Below are 19,408 nucleotides of genomic sequence, written 5' to 3' on the forward strand. Positions count from 1 at the left end.
ACTTGCCACACTGCCAAGGGTAAGCAGGCAGCACCTCTTTTTTTCCTCTGGCACCTTACTAGACCAAGATGCCACACTAGTTTAGCCCCAAGGGTTCAATATTTGACCATTGGTTTCCCTTTTATGGTTGAGCCTACACTTTTGTCTTTTTTCCCAAATCTTTCATGACTTTGTAATTCCTTCATGTAACACCTGATCTTCTCTTCCCAAATTTAAGGTTGACCTCTACTTGCTCAAATGTATTTCCCAACCTGTATTCTCTGTTGAGTGAGACACACCTCCTCCCTCATAGGAAGAAATCCTGTTCAATCCCTGTCATCATGCCTCTGTTTCTAGTGCTCTTGCTACCTGAAGTGCTCTCTCTTCTTTCCAACAATTCAGGTGCTGTCCATCTTTTGAGATCTAGCTGAGATTTCACCTCCTCCTTATAGACAGCTCCAGCCCTCATTGGTTTGCCTTTCGGCTGAATGCCTAGAAGTGCACTTATGAATCTGTTCCATCCAGTGACATTCTCTTTTATTGGTTTCCATTGGTTCAATAATAACAATGATAATAATAAACAAAATTTGCTTAAGAGAAAGAATCATGTCAGGCCCTTAGCATTCTATTGACCCTATAATCAGTTAATGCTTGATTAAAGAACATATGGTCTCTCTGTCATTGGGATTCATGTAGTATAGTAGGTAAGACAGAGAAAACATACAGTCAACTCAGATGATTCTAATCATTGTTAAAATATTCTTAGATTTTCAAATACAAGGACAATACTTTGTTATAGAAGTAATGAACTGGCAGAGCTTGTGCCTGCAGGTAGAAGAACCCTAAGTCATTGTACACAGAAGAGGTCCTCTCTCCTTTATAAGCACGTATGTCCCAGGGACAATAATAATATTGTTCAATATTTGTATAGCACTTCACAGTTTAAAAAGAAACTTCATGTGCATTATCTCATTTGATTTTTCTGTGTCCTTATTAAGTCTGGACCCTCAAGGTTTAACTTATGTGTGAGTTTGTGGTCAAAGAGACAAATGCGAGTAATTAAAATTTTTTTCAAAGTAGCTCAAATCTTTTACCCCCATTTCTTGAAAACCCTAAAGGGGATCAAATTACACCATCCTTTGTAATACTTATAAAGATGCTCCTTATCCATTTTCATCACCTCTTGCAGCTGATCCAGATGCTGTTTCTCCACAATTCTCCCTCAGGTTGTCAACAGCAAGCCTTACATTGCTTTTCTCTCCCCTCTCCTTCTCCCTCTCCTTTGCTATGATGTGTACTTGTGTATGTGTCTCTGTGTGTAGACATCAACCAAGCCTTTTTTCAGCAAGGAAGAATCTGTCTTTGGTGTGGGTAGCGGGTGTAAAGGGGATTAAAGGAGATATTGGGGCAATAATTACAGGATTCTTTTAGGTTAACTGTGAGCACTCTTATGTTAATTTTTGTCACTTCATGCTTATAACCATCTCCAGAAGGTAAGGTAGGCATTCTTACCCCATTTTTACAGATGGGAAAACTAATGCTAAGGGAGAGATTTGCTCAAGATCATATACCAAGTGAATGATGGAGTCATTACTTAAAATCTGTCTTCTGACTCTAAGTCCAGTATTCATTCTTTCAATTACATCACAACTTCTTCCTAGTTATCAGGGAAGTCTCCCATCCAAACTTCCCCTAAAGGTCCTAAATTCTAGTTGACCCCCTTCTGATGCCAAATGAAACTGTGGGGGACTTACCTGGTGGCTCAGTGGTTAAGAATCCGCCTGCCAGTGCAGGGGACACGGGTTACAGCCCTAGTCTGGGAAGATCCCACGTGCCACGGAGCAACTAAGCCCGTGCGCCACAACTACTGAGCCTGCGCTCTAGAGCCCGTGAGCCACAACTACTGAAGCCCAGAGTAGCCCCCACTCGCTGCAACTAGAGAAAGCCTGTGCATGGCAAAAAAGACCCAACACAGCCAAAAAAAAAAAAAGAGACTGTGGTAGGAAAATGATAAATTCCTGGGAATACCTAACTCAGCATCGTGTCACATAACATCAGTTATACATATAAAACAAAAAGAGTAAATTTTATGTATTCTTTAATGAATTGCTATGCTTATTACCATGTTTAGATGAATTAAATTTTCATAGATCTATGCTAATAAATGTCTACGTTCATGTCTAATATGAATATTCAGCCAACTATCAGTGCCCAAAATGGCAGTGCTCTTTTACTCTTGTTTTATAGGATTGTTTAGAAAGTGATTCTACATCTGGTGGATTTTGTTATTCCGATTCCAAGACAACAAGCAGCACAGTAAGTAGAAGGAGACTTGTAGAGTAGAAGAGATTTGGCTCACCACCTGGCCCAAAGTGAGTGCGTAAAGTCGCCCAACGGTCCCTTTAAATAACTGGAGAGAAACAGAGACTCCACAGTTTTCCTTGAAACAAAGCTGCCTGAAGAAGCAATGCTCAGGCCATTTAGGGGGGTGACGCTGTTACTACTATATTTTTGTTGTTATAATTCGGCTTTCCCACAACCCCGCTGCTAGCTAAAAATATCTCAGCTCAAAATTCTTCTGAGTGGTTACTGCTGCACTGGCATCCTCTAGGCTCTGAAAAATGCCAAACCAAATCTGTTAGGTTTGGAAATAGAGTGAATGGCTTTCTTGAGGCCCTGTCTTTTTGTTTACTTCTGGGAAGTTATTGGAGCATTTGAGGAGAGAGAAAAGAAAGTCATCATGGAAAAAAGAAAAGGCAAACTTTTTAAAAAGCATTATGGTGATCCCATCCATTATAGTTTCTAAAGGGAGATTCAGCATCACTCAGTGATCAGCAATACATACTAGAAGCTAAAAAGCTAGAGGTTTTGTTCTCCATTCCATATACCTCTATTGATATAATATTGTTCTATTGGAATTTTTAAAAAGCTTCCCTAAAGAGAGACATTTCTTCTTAAGCCACTTCTCTGGATTCTGTCGTTAATAAAATGGAGAGTGTTTTTTTGTTTTTTTGGGGTTTTTTTCTGTTTTGAAAGGGAGCAGGAGAGAGGCTTCAGTCTCAAGCCCTTCCTCTTGATCTTTCCTGCCCTGTGTTAACCCTCAAGCTCCCACACCCGTCCCTACTTCAGGTAATTTGCAGAGCAGCCCTGGGCGGGGTGGGGAGGGGCAGCCCCTGGTCTAGTTTCCACATCGCTCCCCTGGGAGATTGCAGCCAGAGTCCCCTCTTCCTGTCCAACCCATGTTTCCAGCGTCCAAGGAGGTCGAAGTTTCTCATCTCTCTCTGGCTTCTCTCCTCTGTCTTGAGTTACCAAAGTCACTTGTCATTTCAGCTGGCCTTTCTGCGGGAAAATGTGGAGGTGAAGCAGATGATGGCTACATGGACTCTGCAGAAAGGAATCCCCCTCGTGGTGGTTAACCGAGAAGGGCGTTCACTCAGACTGCAGCAGGAGCGCTTCCTGAACGGGGTGTTCAAAGAGGACCCTGGGTGGGGAGCCCTGCAGGAAAGGTGACTGCTTTCCTTCTGTCGGTCTAGTTTACCTCATCTCAGTTTGCTCGTGATCGCATTCGCTTTCTTTCAGCTTCTCTGGCAATTTTATGGGGTGCTATTTCTACACAGGACTCGAAGGCCTAAACTAGCCTTGATATCAGCCCAGACTGCGTTGTTGAGCGGCACATTCTTAGTAATCCTGGGGCCACCTTTAGAACCTCAGTTCTGATGCAGAAGGTCATCGGTAATATTTCCAATATAATATACCCTGACTGTACACTAGACTTCTGGGCCCTAATAAATTGTGTGACTGGCCCATACCTAGGAAGTGTTATGACAGCTATACACCTTATCAGAAAAGACATTCCCTATTTGATAAATTAGATGCTAAGACCTTCCACTCTCTTTTGTTTTTCAGTAAGAGACTATAAATGTAATGTCTTAAAACATGATGTTCTTGGTAATAATAAAAGCAAATCCAATTACCCACACTGTCATCTGTCTTGAGAAAACTTGTTAAAGGCTTTACTAAAATCAAGATATACAACACTGTGCACCTTCCTCTGATCTATTAGCCCTATCAATAAGATGAATGAGGTTAAATTGAAATGAAATAATCCAAGTGAATCCGTGCTGGCTCTTTTGATTATTATTTTTTCCCAAGGATCTAGCTGTCTAATAACAGTTCTAGAATTTTTCTGAGAATCAGAAGCAAATTCAAAGCCTTTAACACATAGGATATACTGTTTTCCCTTTTTGTTTCATCAGATGTCTATTTCCATCCAACAGCAACTCTTATGCCATTTATCTTCCATTTCTGTGTATGTCCTTCTGAAGTCTGAACTTCAGAGAGCTTAAACAACTTGAAGCTTGGCAACACAGGCTGGAAAATTTAATGTTTGATTTACTATTGGGAAAGCAGGACTCATAATTCTGTAACTTATCAAAATGTAACCAGAGAGAGTTCAATAGTGTGGTTGGCCCAGAATAACAAATATTTACTGCAATGATCTGTATTTTTCCTCTACCTGAAGCAGTATTTAGATTACTATTATAAAATTATTATCCTCTGATCCATGCTTATCCAAACTCATGAAATGCTGCTCTTCCCCTCTTTACTCCCAGATATGTTTATCTGGAAAAATCTCTTTCTGTAGTCAAGATCCATCCAGGAATCTCGATCCATTAAGTCTTGGTGATATCTATGTGTCTATTTTTACCAATTTGTGTAAATATTTCAGTTGCTTTGTTAATTATCTGTACTCTCTGGATTAGCAGGTAGATTATCCCTTCTGACCCTTTATTAGATTGAGTCTGTGTCTGCTATTTCTTTCACTATTTTATATTTTTCTGAAGACTACTGGGCACATCCTCAGTTACTATTCTTTCTGTTTTATACCTATTGGTATTTTCAAGCATGTGATTTTACAGGATTACTATAGCTAATATGGCTTGCTGTGATAGACAAAATGAGTTCTAGAAGCTGCTAGAAAGTTAGTCAGAAAAAAATAGCCAATTTCAGTTATTTACCATAGTAGGGCCATTGAAAAGTAACTGAGGCCTTTTCCTCCAATCCATTCTGCTTCTCTGTTCTCTGGACTTGGCTGATGTGCAGATACTGACACACTGCTGCAGGCACTTAGCAGTTGGGGGGTTGAATGTGGGCAGCTTTGTTGAACAAAAGGATAAGTGGAAAATCATACTGCAGTAAGATCGTTACCTTGGAGGGCTTTTCCTACAGCTTTGGTTCAGTTATTTGAATTAATATCAGGCTGTCATAATTTTTGGAAATATGAAAGGAAGATTGATTTTTTTTCTCTTACTTAGAGGAAAACAATCAGCAGAAATTGTGGTATGATATTTGGACAGCAAATGGCACAGGTAATTGTGACAGAGTTCAACTAAGTATACATTGCTACTCCTTCATAATCATTCTGGAAGAACTTTTGCACACCCAAGGATCTGCTAGTCTTAGCCTAAAAAATTTATGATGGAGTGAAGGATGAGTGATTAGGTGTCTTTTACAGCCTATCCAAGTCTGATGATGTGGAAATTGAAATGGCCATTAATTTAGTCTGTAACAGTCTTTACTTTCTAACATAGGTACCTTTGGCGTATCCCAGTGACCTATTCCACAGGTTCCTCTAATGCAATTCACAGACACATTCTGAAATCAAAGACAGGTAATGAACTAACTAGCCAATAGCTGTTTTAATTCTGAAATTAAACATGTTCTGAGCTATTTGGAGGAAAGATACTGTAAGTCAATCTGATAATGAATGATATATGTTTGAGGACGTTCTCATTTATCCATATATGTGTTACTAAAAGAACCCTTTAGCTAGAAAGTCTGAATTTTTTATTCAGTGGAAAGTTCTCTTGTGCTTCTAGCACTTAGAGATAGGTTTATATTTATATTAAGAAATGATGGCATCCTCTCTTATGTCTTTTAATACCTACTAGTTCAGTGGATAAAGGCATACACTCTGGAATTGATTGGCTCTGGATTCAAATCCTCATTCTGTCACATATTAGATGTGTGCCCTTAAGAAAATTTTTTAACTTCTTCTGAGTTTCAGTTTTCTCATCTTATTTTGAATGGGGATTAAACCTCACAGAGCTTTTGAGAGAATATGGTAATGTTATTTTACCACCTAGTATAATGTCTGTCATATTAAAAATAATACAATTTTAATTTCCCCTTTAAACACATCACTGAAATTTGAGAATGTTCCCATCATAATGTCGTGTTCAGCCTACAGTCCTTATTTTGCCCAAAATAAGGACTGGACAAATGGATCACTTATTTACATATACATATTTCAATGAGCAGTAACTAAACCTTGAGACAAGGCCACCAATAAATCAAGCCAAATTCCAGTCATGTTCATCATCTGGCTCACTGGGCCCTTGCATGCCTCTTAAACCTGCATAGACTGCTTTTGAGAACAAAGTCATCAGTCCTTTTCCTAGGAATTAGTTTATTTATTAATTTAATAGGGTCATCATCCCCAAAATAAGCCATCCAGCAGACTATGAAAATAAGGATCATTGTGAGTCTTCCAAAACTTTGTCTTCTCCTTGATTTATTAGTAATAGTATGGAGACTAACACTTTTGGAGATGTTCCTGGTGTGCACGTCGATAAGGAAATACCTATACCAATTTTCTCCTCCTAGATACTCTGGATTTACCTGAGAAGACCAGTTGGGTAAAATTCAATGTGGACTCAAATGGCTACTACATTGTCCACTATGAGGGGCATGGATGGGACCAATTCATTACACTGCTGAATCAGAACCACACACTTCTCAGACCTAAGGACAGAATAAGTCTGATTCATGATGCATTTCAGCTAGTAAGGTAACGCAAAACTTCATCTGATTTCATAGGAAATAACTGCTTTATCACCAGATACATTAGATTTCAAATCAAATGTTCAGTGTTAATCATTCACATGATATGGATATGAATGGAGGTCAAATACAGGCCATTAGGCCACAGCCTACCCACTGATAAAGTATTTTGACCCACCCAGCGTTTAAAAATTTAATCCAACATTTTAAAATATGGAGAAGTTTATGTAGAAATCTTGACTTCTGGAATCTCTTAAATAATGAGAAAATTTGGCAACTGTGGGCCTTCATTCCCACAGGGCAACCGTAGAGGAGGGTAGAGTGGGCAGATCTTCCTTTGGGCCAGGCCTACATTCTCCTATGTACCAAAGTCCTAAATGGTACACATGAGGGGCCTGCTTCACTCACTTATGGTGGACCCTCCAGGCATTTAAGCTTTTGACCTCAGATTTTAAATTTGTTTATGCTGGTAGCTTGCTGTTTCACCAAATACCAATGTAATCTGTTGGACAAAAGGTAATGGTTATAACCTTTATAATTTTAAAATCTAGTGCACAATCCATTCATTACTTTGCTCACATTGGGGAAGTCAATATGAAATTGGTAGAAAAATGAAGGAGGAATTGGCTGCTTATGTTTATTCCTCTTTTTACTTTCCTGAAAAGGCAAAGCGTTTTCTTTCCTTTTTCCCATTTATCATCAACGGAATAATATGTAGAATAAATCACAAGGTCACCAATGGAAAAAAAATTGGGGATCAGGTGGCGTATTTTGCATTATGTAAGCTTTTCCTATTCTGAGAATTACTGTAATGTACTCACTTTATTCAGTGTGACATATTATTTCCTTTCCGATCCTTATTTAGGTCAAATTAAGTAAACGTAACCAGCAAGACATCTCTCAGGCACAGCTTCTCTGTACAATAGAATTCCCTAGTTAGAAAAGTGAGAGGATTGAGAGCTCAATCCTCAGTCCCATAGGTCTCAGGAGCATCATGGTAGCATAGCTATCCTACATCTGAGTGGATGCTTGATAGACTAGCTGAGAAGTGGATTATCATTAGTTGAGGGAGGTTTGTCTACTTAAAGGAGGAACTCTGAGCAGATTGCAAAGAAGGTAGATTACAAATTTAAGACCAGGCAGAAGGAAAAATATTGACAACTCAGCAAATGAAAGCCAATCTTTCAAGTAGTTGCAAAGTCTTTTTTGCTGTTTCTATCCTATAAATTTATGTGTAGTGTAAATTTAGCAGAAGGAACTCTATAGTTACTGTTGCATCAGTGGAAAAGCAATCATTTCTTTAGTAGGTAGACTGGTTAATAAAGTTCCGAGTACAAATTTTGGTTTAAAACAAATCAACTAAGTACTACCTCTTCACTTATTGTTTGACCTTTGACAAGCTATTTAACCTTTTTAAGCCTAAATTTTCTAGTCTTTAAAACTTTTCTAGTCTTTAAAACTCCAATAATAATAATGTCTATCATGCAGGGTTGTTTTGAGGATTGCTTAAGATAATGTAGATAAAGCACTAAGTACAGTAATAAATGCTCAATAAATGGTAGCTGTTAGCATTATTAGTATTATCTAATATAAATTGTTTAAAAGATCATGCGTTGAATGGGAAGGTGAAGTGACAACATAGAAAAATGCATTTCAAATAATGTGAAATTGGAAAAAAAGCAGAATGTAAGCTTAGGTATTATTATGTTTGCAGTTACATGAAAAAAAAAATAAGCTAAAGGTAAGAGAAACAAAAACAGAAAGAAATATTCCAAAGTGCTATTAGTAAATATGTAAGGTAATGAAATTATGAGTTTTTTCCCCTTAATTTCCAATTGTTTTGTAGTTTGTTTATATTACTTTTATAATAAAAGTAATTATATAAGAAAACAATTTAAACATCTCATAATAGATCTAAATATTTTTACTTGCTACTCTGCTTTGATGATATATATCTCTTCCTTCCCTGCTTTGTGAAATATCTATTTAAGAGTTAAAGGATGTAATCTGTGATCACATTTAGTTTAGAGACAGAATTTGACCCAGGAATGCATATTCATTTCAATTGGGTTTTCATACTTATTATTAAATATAATTTAAGACTTGGATCTCCTCTGAGTTGGGTGGAATTAAAATGACAACCATAATGTCCTTACAGGTAAACTATTTATTTCTTTAAGTCCAACACGATAAAAAGAAGCCCCAAATTGTTTCCTCAGGAATACAGTTTATTTCACAAAGGTACCATTTAGCTGAAACTTTATATAAATAAATAGATAGACTTTTTCCTGTTGGGCTGAAGTATATGCTTATATCTGGGTTTAGTTTTTAAGCTAAACAGACATTCAGATAACGTTTTGTGCATTGATTGAAGCAGAGGGCAGGTAATGAGGGGCTGGATTTTTATTAAATAATAACTTTATAAAAAGAAAAGGAGTCCCTCTTAAATGAATATTAAGATTAAAGTGTTTTAAAGTAGGTAAATATACGAGTAAATAATGGCATTTGTCTAAGTAAAAAATAAATTAGACTGGGCTAAAAAGAAAAACAAGATTAATATAAAGTGAGTTTTGTGTGTTAAACATTCTTTTTAAAATTTTAACCCTAGAATATAATACCTAGTTTCTTCCTGTTGCTGATCCTCTTAGTATACTTTATAGCACCTGATAGGAAATAATATGTCACACTGAATAAAGTGAGTACATTACAGAAATTCTTAGAATAGGAAAAGCTTACAATGCATAATACTCCACCTGATCCTTAATATTTTTTCTGTTGGAGACCTTGTGACCTGATTTATTCTACATATTATTCTGTTGATGATAAATGGGAAAAAGGAAAGAAAACACTTTGTCTTTCCAGGAAAGTCTAAAGAAGAATAAACATAAGCAGCCAATTCTTCCTTAATTTCTCTACCAGTTTCATATTGATTTCCCCAATGTGAGCAAAGTAATGAATGGATTGTGCACTAGATTTAACATTTAAAATTTTAAAGGTTGTGACTATATTTGTACTTATCTACTGCATCATATATTATGACACTTACACATGTGGGCAGGAATAGTGACATTTTGTGGATTTGTTTTTTAAAAACTATAGCAGACCATAAAATCATAGAGCATATGGCCCAGCCCTCTGTCTTCAGATGAATGTTTGGAAAATTTACTGTTAAGTCTGTTTTAAAACAGTATGTCATTGTGGCTGAGAAGAGTATAGTCACAACAAAAATTGCTTGCTTTTAATGTCACTTCTTTCTAGTTTCAGTTCCCTCATTTTAGATGAGAATTTAAAATTTAAAAAACCCATAGGATGATAGGGCATTATATTAATGAAAAATTCAAAACAGATATCTTTGTTCTGGAATCTGTTTCCATATTAAACTATTATGCTTAATCTGGGAGTTGGTTGCTGGCAAGAATGGTTTATAGATGCTTCAGGGACACAGGTCTTCTCAGAAACACATGTGAAAACCACTTTACAAAAGTGACAGTATAATGGTTTATTTCCTCTACAGAAGAGATCCTAATGTTCTGATATTCAGAATAATAGTTTTGTTGTTTGTTCTTCTCATTAAAGGAAAATGTAGAGAAGGCATATCACTTTAGAATCTAAATAGATTCTTTAAAAAAATGAAAATCCTTGTTTGGACCCACTCAGAATAAGTGCTGCTTCTCTGTTAGGCTCTAGGAGGGACATCAAAGAAACAAAAGACATGGCACCTGTCCTCAAAGTTCCAAATATGCTTGGAGGAACAATTCAGACCCACAAACTAGGCAATTAGAGAATGACAAATATATGAAAATTTGATATTATTTGGTACTAAACATTAATATTAGGTAATATTTATTTCATTTTCATTTACAAAGCTCTTATTTATGTTAGACATTAGTCTAAGCACTTTACCTATATTAACTCATTTAATCCTTACAACAGAGGACTAAAGTAGATACTCTTATTATCTCCATTGTATTGGGGAGGCAGCTGAAGCCCAGAGAGGTTAATTTGCCCAAGTCAGTGGCAGAACTAGGATTTAAACCAAATGGTCTGAATATAATGAACTGCTTCTGTTATTGCTCTCTATATCATATTTGTTTTAATATTTAAAATATTAAGAACTGTAAGATATGCACGAACCACTGACATTTGTTTTATACCTCAGTGCAGGAAGGTTGACTCTAGACAAAGCCCTTGACCTGACTCGCTATCTCCAACATGAAACAAGCATCCCTGCACTTCTCAAAGGCCTGGAATACCTAGAATTGTTTTACCACATCTTGGAAAGAAGGAATGTTTCAGATGTCACTGAAAATCTCAAGGTTTGTGTTTCTTTCAGAAAATTCATTAAGTAAAATACACAGTGCCTGGAGGATCAGTGAGACTTGTTCTCTTTTGTGTGAACTCTTGGGGTTAAATCTTGAAGAATCTGAGGAAACTGGCTGATAGCACAGTCAACACTTAAGCACGTAATAGTTAGATGTCCCTCGTTCCTTGTCATCGCCATCCTAAGAGCTAGGTGCCAGGATCATAAGCAAAACATCCCTCCTAAGGTGATTTTATCTTATATCACTTGGTATTCCCCCCTCAGATAGGAAATTAAATTGGACTTCTTTTTTTTTTTTTAACATCTTTATTGGAGTATAATTGCTTTACAATGGTGCGTTAGTTTCTGCTTTATAACAAAGTGAATCAGATATACATATATCCCCATATCTCTTCCCTCTTGCATCTCCCTCCCTCCCACCCTCCCTATCCCACCCCTCTACGTGATCACAAAGCACCAAGCTTAAATTGTACTTCTAATGGAGAAACTAACTCTGGTAGGTGGAGGCCAGAAAAAGCGAAGCAAAATATAGAGATAAGTAGTTCTACGCTTTGGGAAAGGTTCATGCAGACAGTTTAGAGTTGAGCCCTTTGGATGGGTGAGTGAGAGCTGGGTTAAGAACTAAACTTAGCCTTTCTGTAAACCATCCTATGCTTTCTGCAGCATTACCTTCTCCAGTATTTTAAGCCAGCGATTGACACGCAAAGCTGGCACGACGAGGGCTCGGTCTGGGACAGAAGGCTTCGTTCGGCTCTCTTGAAGCTGGCCTGTTACCTGAACCATGCTCCTTGCATCCAGAAGGCAACTGAACTCTTCTCTCAGTGGATGGAATCCAGTGGAAAATTAAAGTAGATCTGGACTTCTGTCCTATTCTTTGTTCCTTTCACTTTGATGTAAAAGTCTTTGATCATGCAAGACATTAGATCTAAAACCTTTTAGTGAGGATAGAAAAAAAAAAACCATGCTGGGAATTACATACCTTTGTTTCATGCTCCCACATAGCAAGTGCTGGATAGATTTTGTGGGAAGTGAAGTTTAAGTCCCTGTAGGGGAGAGCTAATAAACATTAGCATGGTACCAGAAAGATGGCCAGAGGGTGGAGGCTGGCAGGGCGGCTGCCCAATCTCCAAGAGTAATGCCTTTTAAAGGTAAAAAGCAATGTGAAATGTTCATGCAATCCAAATACCAGTGATCAGTTGATGAAACTAAAAAAAAAAAAGGGGGGGGGGCGGTGCCTTTTTTAAATGTGTTTACTTCTTCATTAACCAATTAACCAATACCACACCACAGCCTTAGCCCCAAGTTTCAGCTTTGATAGGAAACTGATGATTTGGGCCATCTAAAGGATGTGTATGGTGGCAAAATTGATTCCAGTGGTGGTTGTAATCAAGTAGATGCCCGGTGATCAAAAGGATTATGTTGCAGTTTAGTTTAGCAGCTGCAACCCACAGGTACTGAAAGATGCCACGATCTTTTCAATGTAAGCCTTGATTTCTGTCCAACACATGACTTTATATTGTTGCTATTAAAACTCTGACTCTCCAGTTGGATGTTTTGAGAAATCAAATCTGTATATGAATTAAGGAAAATTCCTTTTTAAAATAGAAAAAATAATTCACAACTTTAGTACCATGTAAAGCAATGGTGTCAATTTTCCCTCTGCCAAATTGTTATGAAATGCTATTATAATTTATCTCCACATAACTAAATCTCAGTGAGCTTTTTGAAATCTTTTCTTGAATTCTTCTTTAAAAAAAAAGTAATTCGTTTTCTTCTTTTTGGACTTTTTCACTCTTTGGGATTTAGGCTTAAAATCGGTTTCAGAACAAAAATATCTTTTAGCTATATTTTTCTCTTCTTTTTGTTCATGTTTGAATGAACTGTATGAGTGAGGCTAAAATATAAACATCTGTTGCCCTATAACACAACAGGGTATTATTCTGTTTTTATGCTAGTTGTAAGAGGGATGATCTTACCTGCAGTAACTCAAGTCCAGTAGATACAATGGTTCAACTTGTTGAATAGGATGCTATGCCTATGAAAAAATTCTGGGTAAATCTCATTTAAGCTTGTAATCAAGAACACATAATCATATATTGTAGGTTTCTTTTTTCTAAACTTCAAGAGCACTAGTATTAATCCTAAAGGGGAATTTCCTTTTATTGATTAATTGATTACTTCATTCATGAATTCAAAATATAATGCTTTGCCTGTTGCCTATGTGCCAGGCACTGCATTTGGTGCTAAGAATAAACTAGTGAACAAAACAACTATGTGTTCTATCTTCAAGGAACTTACAATTTATTTGTTACCAATTTTTATAAATTTGTACAGTAAAACACACTAAAACAAAATAATGTGGAATGTAATTTAATTACTTTTTGTTTTATGATTCAAAGTCTCTTGGGATATTTAAATGCATATAGTACAGTGGAAATAGCACAGGATTAGAACCATAGGTCTAAATCCCATCTCCAAAAAGGCTAGTATGTCACCTTGGTGCAAGTTACTTAACCTTTCCAAGCTTTATTTCCACTTTTTAAAAATTAGCATAATTTTTCTATCTCACTGGGTAGCTTTGACAGTTAAATAAGTTGTATAGAGACTAGTACAACCTTATGGTCCCTGCATGATAAATACAAATTGCCTGTCCCATCCCTACTTCTCTGTGTTTTGGTTATTCCAAGCCATCAATATGAATATCATTTATTATTGATCTAATGATATTTGGGATTAAAAATAATAACCAAATTAAAATCAAAACAAGTTAGTATCCTATAGGACAATAAAACCCCAAAACCATGGTATCTTCTTTAGGTGCACAGAAACTAATAATATTGCATCTTATCAGTTTTACAGAATTATAAAATGACTGAACTCTAAACAGCTGTGCTAAAATATAATTCTCTACACCTAGAGAGTCAGATAACCCTCAGACAGGCCTGCTAGAAAATACTCCCAATGAGACATTAAAACAGCAAGTAATAATCTTTTTAAAAAAATCATATAGCACAAATATATGCTATTTAATGATATAATTCTATATAAACGAGTGCATTTATATTTCAGAAATCACCTTTTTTAATTTATTCATTCCATCAACTTTCTGTTTTCCTCTCCAAGTAGTTTACATTTTTATGATTATTATCCTTGTTAACATTTTATCATCAGGAGGAAAAAAACCACAAATAATTTGCAAAGTAGAATTACATAAAATATTTTTATATAAATTTGCCAGAAAAAAAGGTTTAATATGCTAGGTACTGGAAATAACTCAGGGGTGATTCTGTTATAGCAATTTAAAATCATAATAAGAAAAAAAGAATTTTTTCTTTCATAGAATTTTTTTTTCACTTTTGTGCTTAATATTACAGTATCCCAACAGATGTTTTAAAGATTGTGTACTCCGTGGGTGCTCAAACAACAGCAGGATGGAATTACCTTTTAGAGCAATACGAACTGTCATTGTCAGGTGCTGAAAAAAACAAAATTCTGTATGCATTGTCAACCAGCAAGCATCAGGAAAAGTTAATGAAGTAAGTGAATTTAGCTAAATTGTTAAAAGTAAACTTACACATATTCAGGGAAGATACTAAAATTTCAGCCACCAATTTCAAAGGCATAAAATAATAATTGAATCAGAATTTGAACCGCTTTGACTTTACTTCCAAAAATATATATTGACAAAATGCAAAACAGATATTCCTTAGTTATTAACATGTGATTGATACTAAACAAATAGCTATGTTTTACTTTCAGAACCTTGGCGGAAAATTATTGTACAAATACAAGATGCTAATCATCTTGTATTTTAAGATGCTAATATAAGATGTATATAAGATGCTGATCAAAGTTCTTTGAAATAATAAGTGTATAAAATTACTTCTAGAAAAAAGTAAAAGTTTAACTGGAATAGTAAAAATGTTAGCCAGTAGAGACTTTATTACTGTTTTTGGTACATCACACTTTTGTCATGCCTCTTTCTCTCTGATTCTTCTAATATACTGATAGCCTGAGTTAATAAAACACATTATAAAACACAAACCATGAAAAATTAAGTGATTTTTATTTCTTCAGGTTAATTGAACTAGGAATGGAAGGAAAGGTTATCAAGACACAGGACTTGGCAGCTCTTCTTCATGCAATTACCAGAAATCCAAAGGGGCAGCAATTAGCCTGGAATTTTGTAAAAGAAAATTGGATCCATCTCCTTAAAAAGTTAGTATTTGTTTACATCCAGTGTGTGTTCTTCTACCCAGATATCTCAGTTGCCTAAAACCATGTATAACCAAATGATCCCAATGACACCATTTTTACTCAAATAGTTTGATGAAGTCTGTCAATTTTAAAACTCACTAGCCCAAATTGCCCTGTCCAGGTATAAGTGAGAGGAATGAAATAAAGGGAATGGGAAACAGATTTCTCTTACTCAGCCCAGGCAATGAAGAATTGCTGGGAACAAGTAAGAGCTGAGTTAAATCCAGTCATCAGCCCCATCCCCCCATTCCCTTCTGGCTCTCTCCCCAGCCCTGAAGAATACATTGAAGCCATATATAGTACATCAAACACTGGGGGAAAAAAACTTCAGGAATTCTGAAGAGAACTAATCCCTATTTCCAGTTCCCCTGGGGAGGTGGCACCGTGGAGAGCTTGGAGTAGCTAAAAGAAATTCAATCAGAAATGTTTTGGGAGCTCCCCTCCAAAACTGGATAGGTTATGAGTCTTTTCCAGGGTTTCAACTTTGGGGAAAACTAGAGCTCACTCAGTATGCTCCTGAACCTAAAATAGTCCCAGAAAAACCAACAATGATTAGATTTCATTGGAATGTACAGGATGGCATTGCTTTCTCTCACAACAAACCTCCTGCTAAGTGCTCAGCCATTCCTCATCCAAATCCAAAACGTCACTTATTAACTATATGGAAAATACCCTGAATGAAAGAGCTGTGCAGTTTGCTCTGTTTATCTTTGTGTCAGTTAGCATCTCTGATGTCAGTCATCCTCAGTTCCTCTTCCCTCTCATTTCTTAGCCATAAAGGTCTCAGAGTCCTCACGGATAGCTTTTTGTCAGTACAGAGCACATTTCTACCCCACTCCAGGACCTTCAAGGGGTTGACATCCACATGAGACTGAATAGTTAAAAAACTGCTTTTTTAAAAATGTCTTTCCTTAAAGACCTTACTGGAATCATTGGTTTGGTTGTTTGCATGACTGTCTGTTCCCTCCTGAAATGGTCAGACTTTTCTGCAATGCTGTAGATTTATTTCGTAACTGGAAATTATCCTCCTGCCCAACCATGGTGCACAGTCCAGACTTGGGACCATTTCTGAGATGTATCTATGCTCTGCTTTATAGCATGAATCCCTTTGACCTGTGGTACAGATTCTCTATATAAGACACTGGGGTGAAGGATGCCATCTGTGGCTTCAAATGAGAGTTCAACGAACAATGCCCTAATAAACATAATGTATAAACACAGTGTTGTCCAAAATGAGATGGGGAAGTATGTAAGACAATGCCTCACAGTGCAAGAAGAAAATAATACTACATGTATTATTTCTTATCTTATGCTCTTAAATTTTCTTTTTTACCTTTAACATAGTACATGCATATAATTCATAAATAAAAATATGTATATTGGGAAATTCTTGGTCAAAAAATATTTATCGATGGGTGTATAATCAAAAATGTAGGGCTTCCCTGGTGGCGCAGTGGTTGAGAATCTGCCTGCTAATGCAGGGGACACGGGTTCGAGCCCTGGTCTGGGAAGATCCCACATGCCGCGCAGCAACTGGGCCCGTGAGCCACAACTGCTGAGCCTGCGCATCTGGAGCCTGTGCCCCGCAACGGGAGGGGCCGCGATAGTGAGAGGCCCGCGCACCGCGATGAAGAGTGGCCCCCGCTTGCCGCAACTAGAGAAAGCCCTCGCACGAAACGAAGACCCAACACAGCTAAAAATAAATAAATAAATAAAGTAGCTATTAATTAAAAAAAAATAAATGTAGAGAATGCTGCTTTAAATATAAACTTAAATTTAAACAAAAACATTGGTCATATTTCTTAAAAAAAACTTTATTTACATTTTAATCTTATGGTCAAATTTGATAAATTTCATAGCTTTCAGATTTTACTGGATGAATATGAGTTATTCTGTGGTAATTAATAGTATCCATTGCAAGGCACAAATTTATCATATAGTTATTAATGTTATATATTTTAAATATATAGCATGTTATAAACATAAGGTCATTATTTCTATTACTTAAATCTATGAGGTTCCTTTTATTTTCAGATTTGAGTTGGGCTCATTTCCCATAAGAATGATCATCTCTGGCACAACATCTCACTTTTCTTCCAAGGATGAGTTGCAAGAGGTTTGTGACTCTCTATTGCTAACAATTTAAAAATAAATGTTCAAGCTGTAGAACTGAAAGTAAACTTAGATGCAATCTGGTTTGAAGTTGTTATTTTATTAAAAGAAAATAAGCTGTTTGTCCAATGTCACATAGCAAGTAAATGGAAGGGACAGGACTAATGTTCATAGCATTCAAAATGGAAATTATACTTGAGGGATGAGTCCTTTTGTATTATTTCATTCATATTGAATCATCACTCGAGTGATTATACTGAAGTTTGGAAGAGTTCATAAAGGTCTTTTTAACAAAGTTACTCTTTTTGGTAATTCTACTTTTTTTAAAAAAAGCATTCTAGTGTTTTACATCTTCTTTCCACAATAAATCTTAAATTTATTTACTTTACAAGCAAATTCAGAATTCTAGTACTTAAATCTCAGATCACTGCTTACTCTATGACTTGGCTCAATCTCTTCTTTACCCACAGTGTGCTCACTTGTAAGATTTGTCATTCCTGTCTTATTTTATCTATTGTTTGAAGGTAAAGTGAAATAATAATTATGCCCAAAAAAGAGAAGAAGAAAATAACCTTTCAGAGATTGGCAAAGAAATGCTTGCGCCTGTGTTTGTGTAATTTATAAGCTGTTTTGAAACACTCTGGAAGAGAAAGTGTTTTATGAACCATGTCAGTTATCCTTTTCTTGCTTATTTTTCAGGTGAAACTGTTCTTTGAATCTCTTAAGGCCCAAGGATCACATCTGGAAATTTTTCAAATTGTTCTGGAAACCATATCCAAAAATATTAAGTGGCTGGAGAAGAATCTTCCGACCCTGAGGAATTGGCTACTGATTAGTATTTAAATGGTCAATAGAAACAGCACATCAGATGCAGGCTGTGTCTACATGAAGTGGGCAAAGCTCAAGTCAAAGTCCCAGATGGTTTAACCAGTAAGAAGCCTCAAGAAATCAGCCAGCACAGCTACCTGTGCTCAGCTATCATCTCTAGCTGGCAGACGTATGATGCTGGGGTGAGGGAAGGCCAGTTCAGTAGCCTATTTTAAAGTAAACTTTGTGAATAATGGAGATATGTGGAGATGTATTGATAAATATAGCTGTAATAGTTTAGCTGCAACACAGACTGTCTACAATGCCCGACATTATGCGACTACTACTTTGCTTCTTTGATTTTTTTTTAAACCTTGCATAGAATCCTGGAATTAGCCCAACCAGGTTACCGTCAAGGAAACACAGCCAATCTGCAAAAAAATCTTTCTTTTGCATCCTTCCATCTTCTTACTCTCCAGCTCCCTCAACTCAGCCTGAATAGTTTAATAGCACCTTTGACTCTAGATTTGACCTGTTCATGGCCCTACCAAGGTTTGTATAACACCTAAGTGATATCACTCTAGAATTATATGTACTATAGCATAAGGAAACTGAAAGAGTAAAGAATACTATTTTTCCACCAAGATAATATGTAAATTAAGCAGTAAAATATGTATGAGTTTCAGTAGAATTGTGCCATTAACATTTCCATGAATAAGAAAAGTACTTTCTCTTGTGTAGTAATTTATCTACCATAAATTTCCAAGTTTTTAATTCTCTTCCTTTTAGTTCTTTATTTAAGTACATTTTTAACCTCTCAGATTCTTAAGAATTGAGTACAGAAAGTGGAAATTTTATTATTTGATGAGAATGAACATGAGAAGTACTGTGCCAATAACGTTTTAACGAATAAAGAGTTTTTTAAAAAGAAATGTATTGTACTTTTTAGTGTGGCATTTCAAAACCCTTATAGTGGATGCCAGACCCCCAAAACAAACTAGGGTTTGGCTAAAGTTAGTTTTACTTTCTTTTACCTTGAATGAATAAACAAGTTGTAAAAAGGTTATATACAATATCATGAATAATGAT

General features: G+C 36.2%; 1 protein-coding gene across 2 annotated transcripts in view; it reads left to right on the top strand.

Moving 5' to 3' along the window:
- Positions 1–19,208, top strand: part of ERAP2 (endoplasmic reticulum aminopeptidase 2) — a 38,284-nt gene extending 19,076 nt beyond the window's left edge. The window contains exons 10-19 of one of the 2 annotated variants that reach the window (XM_061189476.1): positions 2,227–2,295; positions 3,310–3,485; positions 5,571–5,650; positions 6,646–6,829; positions 10,982–11,138; positions 11,807–11,991; positions 14,518–14,679; positions 15,221–15,361; positions 17,435–17,516; positions 18,212–19,208. In XM_061189476.1, the coding sequence (XP_061045459.1) occupies positions 2,227–2,295; positions 3,310–3,485; positions 5,571–5,650; positions 6,646–6,829; positions 10,982–11,138; positions 11,807–11,991; positions 14,518–14,679; positions 15,221–15,361; positions 17,435–17,516; positions 18,212–18,355 (1,380 nt within the window). In that variant the 3' untranslated portion in view covers positions 18,356–19,208. The remainder of the gene's footprint in view (positions 1–2,226; positions 2,296–3,309; positions 3,486–5,570; positions 5,651–6,645; positions 6,830–10,981; positions 11,139–11,806; positions 11,992–14,517; positions 14,680–15,220; positions 15,362–17,434; positions 17,517–18,211) is intronic. The other variant, XM_061189477.1, reaches the window with a different exon arrangement.
- Positions 19,209–19,408: the final 200 nt, after the last annotated feature.

The sequence above is a fragment of the Eubalaena glacialis genome, chromosome 4 (assembly GCF_028564815.1).
Source record: "Eubalaena glacialis isolate mEubGla1 chromosome 4, mEubGla1.1.hap2.+ XY, whole genome shotgun sequence".
Lineage (NCBI taxonomy): Eukaryota > Metazoa > Chordata > Mammalia > Artiodactyla > Balaenidae > Eubalaena > Eubalaena glacialis.